The sequence below is a fragment of the Perissodus microlepis genome, chromosome 10 (assembly GCF_051167445.1).
Source record: "Perissodus microlepis isolate ML-2025 ecotype Zambia chromosome 10, ASM5116744v1, whole genome shotgun sequence".
Lineage (NCBI taxonomy): Eukaryota > Metazoa > Chordata > Actinopteri > Cichliformes > Cichlidae > Perissodus > Perissodus microlepis.
Genome location: NC_140470.1, coordinates 29,370,048 through 29,376,608, shown reverse-complemented (window position 1 = coordinate 29,376,608; position 6,561 = coordinate 29,370,048). Strand labels below are relative to the sequence as shown.

Sequence of the window (6,561 nt, the reverse complement as noted above, 5' to 3'; positions counted from 1 at the left end):
AAGTGGACAGTGCAAAAGTTATATAGCAAAAATTAGAATACAATTCTGTACACAACTGTACAGAATAGAATGGAATAAAATAAAATACTATATACAGTAGATTAAAATAGAATAAAATATACAATAGGATAAAAATAGAATACAAATTCTATATACAACTGAGTAAAAATACTCTTTCTATATTATTATTATATTATATTATTTATATTAATATAGCTCGATGACTTTATTTTTTATCTTTTGAGGATGAACTTGTTGCAAAAATTAAATCCTTTCAGTGTGTATACACATTGTAGTATGCAAGTTTGCATCCGAAAAACTCTGGAAAAACAACATTTTGTGTTGTTTTTTTCTTTAGACATTAGCATGATTTCACATGAGCAGAAAGTACTTTTACAAAAAGAATACCAATTAATCATATAAAACAGCAATTCTATACTGGGGACCTCTCCAGGGTTTACACAGATATTCTCCGCCCATTCCTGCAACCCTGAATGGGATCAGCACTTAGGGACAGAATAAATTTCGGACACATCAAATCTGAAATCTTTATTACAAACAGCTGACAAAAAAAAAATAATCGAAAACATGGAATTAAGCACTGTGTGGATTATAGCATCATGGTGGGATTATTTCAAACAGGAATGCTCTTTGAATCTATAAATACAGCTGAAAATTCAATTCAGAATTAAAAACCAAGCAATCAAATAATCTGCACTCTTTAGTTAGAGCCTGAGGTAGATGTTTAGTGCGTCTTTGTATGTGTGTGTGTGTGCATGTTTAAAGACCTTTGTGAGGACAGAAAATTGGCGTGCCACTATACTTGTGAGGACGAACAGTCACTTATGGGGACAAAATGCCTGTTCACACGAGTTTGAAGGTATTTTTGAGGCTCAAAATGTGGTTAAAGTGTCAGGGTTACTATTAGGTCATGGTTCGGTTTAGACTACGGGTTATAGTATGGTATTCATTTTTGATGGTAAGGCTAGGGAAAGCATTATGCCAATGAGATGTCCTCACCACAGATGGGCAGTTACTGTAATCCGATTACTTTTTTAAAGTAACGGGTAAAGTAAGGGATTACTATTGCAAAAAAGTAATGAGATTACTGTTACTTTCCCGTAAGCACGCTGCATTACTGCATTACTAAACTGTCGTGATTTTGTTTGTTAGAGTGTCTCATGACAATGATGTACGAGCGACACCTGTGGCAGCAACAGACGTGTGTAGATCAACAATGGATAATATGGAGTGCAGGAGAGAGTTTGACCATGCAGCATTTAAAGCATGGACGTACTTACATTACTTTAAGTTTTATTCTGTTAAAAGTGACAAAAACATTAGCGTCTGCTGTACAGTCTGTGTGGGAAGAAAGCTACTTTCCACAGCAAAAACTTGAACTTCAAATCTGAGCAAGCACCGAGCACGCTGCCACGGGAATGTGAAATTCACAGAGAAACCCCCGGATCCCCCACTGACGTGACACTGGTCCTCACTAAGATATGAAAACATGTGTGCGTGTGTGTGTATGTGCGTGTGTGTGTATGCATGCATTAGCTAGCTGCACTGCTGCTGCTTCTACGTCCTCAGTGGGCTGAAGAACGGGTGCCACAGTGCCTCCTCCAGGGTGATCCGTCTGGACACATCATATTCCAACATGCAGCTGAGCAGATCGAACAACTGCCTCTCCTCCTCGTTCTGCGTCTGCATGTACAGCTGAGAGACAGAAATAATCAGATTTCCTACAGCTACCAGTCCCAGCTCACAGCTGAAGCTGACTGTTGATGTGAGTGCCGGGTACCTTGAGAGGTCGACAGTGTTTCCTGATGTATTCATCGTCCCAGTTCAGACACTCGCTGTGCACATAATGCTTCTTCCTACACAGATTACACGCACAGTGTTTATATTCAGTTGCAGACAAAAACACTCTGTCAACACACACAACACACTACTTCAAATTACACCTGGAGCTGAGGAGAGCATATTCACAAAAGAGATCATGGATAAGCTCTATATCACCATCTGCTATATTTTATTTTCCCGCAGATACACAATCTTTTTAATCAAAGTGTTATTTTATATATTTTTTGTTCTTTGTGCACTGTTCCTTGGACAGTTCTTTAGAAAAATGCTGCATATAAGAGTTGTTTATTGGCACATGCACAGTGTCTGTTTGCACAAATGTAATGCAGCATTTCTGCCATGTTTAATATGATTTCTTTTGGATTTCACTGAAAGTGTCTCTCTCATCATCTGCATCTGTGGGTGCAAATATGCATTCATTTGCAGACTATGGGGAAATTCAGCTGAACTTTGTGCTATATGAAAAGTTACATTCAGAGTATTCACCTCAGTGTTCAGATGTATGTAATGAAGTGCTCTTTCAGTATGCAGTGCAGGCTGAGTGCAGGAGTGCCAGTTAAGGCACTCCTGCACTTAACTGGGACTCTATTAGGAATGCTTTTATGCAGCCTCCATGGGTACGAATGACCTATGAGACCCTGAGAATGGTGCAGAAAACCCTTTGGGAAGGATCTTTGTAGGGGCAATGCATAATTAGACTGCTCTATGAGCCCTTTTGTCTAGTCATGGTTTCATGCCATGTTCTCAAATGTCCTTAGTTATCATTTGTTGCTCTTCTCTATTCGCTCTCCTATTATTAGTTCTGTGTTTTCTCTTGTAAGTTGTAAGTATGACTTTTCAACAACCACAGTCCTCCAGCTTCTTGATTTCATTTGTCTTTGACATCAAAATACAAGAACAACTGATTCACACAGAACTCTGTGTGTGTGTGTGTGTGTGTGTGTGTGTGTGTGTGTGTGTGTGTGTGTGTGTGTGTGTGTGTGTGTGTGTAGCTATATGTGTAGCTACCTGGTCTGTTTGAGCAGATGTGGGGGGATCGGTCCGAGGACTTTCTCCATCATGGCCAGATGTTCTTTACTGTCATGGGTCTGAAACAAAACCAGCAGTTATACTACTGTGTGTGCGTGCACGTGTGTGCGTGCGTGCACGTGTGTGTGCGTGCGTGCGTGTGTGCGTGTGTGTGTGTGCGTGTGTGTGTACCGGGAAGAGTGCACGTCCTAGGTAAAGCTCCATCATGACACAGCCCAGACTCCAAACGTCACATGACTGGTTCCAGCCCAGACCTGAGAACACACATACAAAAAAAATGTAGATAACTGAGCTTAATTCTCTGAGTGTTCATGTAGGAGTGTGTGTGCACGTGTCAGTTGTTTGTGTACCAAGTATGACTTCTGGAGCACGGTAGTAACGCGTTGAAACCAGGGATTCATGGGGTTCGTGGTCAAATGTGGCATTGCCAAAGTCCACAACCTTCACATCAAGACTCCTCAGCCTCTTCTCCTTACACTCCTGACATAAAAAGGGACGCATACACACAAACAGGAACACACACACACACACACACTCTCTAGTAAACATCCTTCATCACATAGCAAACCTTAAAATAAAACCATGACGTGATATTGCACTCTTACCAAGTCCTCATTATACTCCAGGTCATAGTCAGAGCGCACAAACAGGATGTTCTCTGGCTTCAGGTCTGTGTGGGTCAGTTTGTTACGGTGCAGAACTGCAAAACACACAAAAATACACAATACAATTGTGCATGAAATCAACCATTTTTTAAGCTGAACAACACAGTGTTCGACTGTCCCTGTAGAAGGCAAAAAAAACATTTTTTTTAATACTACATTAGTTTTGATTTCTCTCCTAAAATGATCTAAAACCCCCACAAACAATAAAAAAGTCTTTAGAAACTAAGAGATGTTTCAGTCCCAAGATTGCCAACGTGAACAGTCACCTACAACGCCCAGTCTCACAGAAGTAAACACCCAACTCACAGCACACAGCTTTGAAGATCTGGAAGGCCATGCGTCTAATCTGCTCCACGCTGAACGGCAGGAAGTCATTCTGTTGGAGAAACTCAAAGATACTGAGGCCGAGCAGCTCGAACACGATGCAGACGTGGCCTTCATGCTCGAACCAGTCCAGCATCCTCACGCAGGCGCTGTCAGAAGACACGATAAATCACTTTAATAACGCAATCGCTGGAGATTAGAATGAGAAATGAATGCAAACAGCAATAACACAGCTATTCTTTCCTGCAGCCCATCAGTTAAACAAGAAGAAAAAAGATTTAACTGAATGCTGTCAAGGAAAAATGTAACCCCCTGGTTTTCACGTAAGCTACACTTACAATCTGTTATCATCATCCAGGCGGTTGATTTCCTCCAGCACAGCGATCTCAGACCTCGCTACTTCACAGAAACACTCAATGTTCCTCACTATCTTCACAGCTACGTGCTCATCTCTGTTGAACAGACGCACAACATGCAGAGGTGTATATGAGGTTTAAAGCTGATATGGACCTCTGAATGTTGAAAACAAAAAAAAACATTTAATCTCGAAGCACTAGAAATACCCATTAATTCTAAGGATTTTTCAGCATGCGTGCTTACTTCTCTCTGTCTATACACTTCACTACTTTTCCAAATGCTCCTTCTCCCAGTGCAGAGACAACTTCATCTGGAAAGGACAGACAGATATTTATTTGGATCACCAGTGCAGTCCAGAGCAGAGCACTTTTAAAACACTCTAAAACACATTTCCTGCAGCTTCTGACTTGTCACAAACACATTTGAAAAGTCAACTAGTCGCTTTCCTTTCATTCTTCTTCCACAGCCAGACGATTGTGTGATGCTTCCAAATTATGGCATGAGGTTTAGTTCAAGTTTAATCACAAACCATTTGGTTAATTTTCAGTAATGCATTCCAGCAAATTAAAAAGTGAAAGGTTTAGCATCCTGGACTAAGTGCCTGAGAGTACATTTATTGTACAAAAGAGGAATTGAATTAAATAATAAGCCAGTTCCTCTGTACCAGTGAAAGTAGTCAGGTGATCACGGTAACAGAAAACTATTTCTAGAGTTGCTATTCTGGTGTCAGTTGCCCTTTTAGAAGAAAAATAGCATAAGGGGAAAGGGGGGGAAATGTGATGAGTACATCTTTCTTTCATCACGAGGCCGATGTGATAGGCCAGGTGGCCCTCTTCATCATCCTCACAGCTCTTTCCCCTCTGACCTTCCTCCACGTCATCATCATTGGCGCTGCCAGCGTTGTCATCAGCCTGAACGTTGGTTGTGTTTGAGTCAGATATATGGATAAGAAGCGAAAGAGAAAAACGGAGTGTCAATTTGAAAAATGTCAATTTTTTCATAGAATTGAATTCCAATAATGGGATAGTTTGAAATCATAAAAGACTCAGTTCTGTCCTTTTTTATATATTAAGATAAAATCGTAGAAGTGTTGAGAAGCCATTAGATTATATAAGAAATGTCTAGCAAGCTAAAGTTTTCCAAACAGCAATTTAATTGCCGATGTTCTGGGATGTGTTCCCATCCAAAATAAGACGAAAGTTCAACTACAAAAATATATTTTATATAGAGATCCTATTTCATCGACTGAATCACAGTGGATTATTTGGGGTAATCATATTACACAAGACCCTGCTGTTGCCATATTAGATGATGCTCCTAGTTTTGATGGGTTACTCATTCACACCTGTTATTTTTCATCTGAATTAGCAACAAATAATATAATGTAATGCACTGTATATAATGTAATTAATTAATTAATGTTAATGTACTTAACAATAAGGAAAAAAAGCCTCAGGCAAACTTAGGGGGACTCAGCAGAAAGAAGATTATCCTACCAAGTTATGAGTTTCTGAGGTGGTGCGGTGGATGCACTGGTTGAAACTTCCAGTCTTTGTATCCGTTTGTAAATCAGGTTTGGAGTCATCGCCATCTACCAAAGGACAGAGAGAGAAAGACTTCAAAACAGTTCCAGGAAACACAGACAATAATTAACCTGTATGAGGATCACAGTAACAGATATTATTAAAGGCCAAAACCTAAGAGGAAATAATGTTACCTCTCCAGTACTCGGAGTTGTCATCCTTTCTGCCCATTGTACTGTTGTCAACACTCTACCTGACTCAGGCCTCTTCTCCACACTCTGGTAGTGTCTGCAAAGGTAAGAAGGAGAACTTATTTTCAAAAAAGGCTTTGTGAAAGCTTTAAAAAGCAAAAAGGACATTTCGCATTTAGCTTCACAGACTAAGGAGTGAATCGCACACTTTAGCATTAAACTTTACACACGAGTGAGGCAGCGTTATCGTACTAGAATTTAGGAATGACAGGTGCCAAACAAACCGGTACAAACATTATCGATACAAATATATAAATTATTTGCTGGCACATTATCAGCATTTTAAGCTTAGGATCTTTTACTCTTACATGAGGCAAGTACAAATTCCCACGAGGCAGTGGGAATGTAATCTTGCACTCACGTAATATATATGTTATTTATGCATATCTATATTCATGATTTTATGAACGGTTTTTATGTATGTAAAATGGCTAACGGCAGCAGTAGAAACTTGAGTGATGTAGCTTTTATTAAAAAAACAAAAATCTCTGGTACTTTGAATAGACTACCTTGTTCATGAAACTGGATTAACCTTTATATCACCAAAGT

The 6,561-nt window shown here is 39.7% G+C and overlaps 1 protein-coding gene across 1 annotated transcript; it reads right to left on the bottom strand.

Moving 5' to 3' along the window:
- Window positions 1–570: 570 nt before the first annotated feature.
- LOC146379635 (dual specificity protein kinase CLK4-like) lies at window positions 571–6,109 on the bottom strand. The gene is made up of 12 exons (XM_084941291.1): window positions 5,956–6,109; window positions 5,735–5,829; window positions 5,026–5,149; window positions 4,482–4,548; window positions 4,220–4,333; window positions 3,864–4,030; window positions 3,498–3,592; window positions 3,243–3,372; window positions 3,064–3,146; window positions 2,872–2,951; window positions 1,802–1,877; window positions 571–1,716 (listed from the first exon to the last, which is right to left on the bottom strand). The coding sequence occupies exons 1-12, from the start codon at window positions 5,990–5,992 to the stop codon at window positions 1,579–1,581; spliced, it is 1,206 nt and encodes a 401-aa protein (XP_084797417.1). The 5' UTR covers window positions 5,993–6,109; the 3' UTR covers window positions 571–1,578.
- Between the last annotated feature and the right edge of the window lie 452 nt (window positions 6,110–6,561).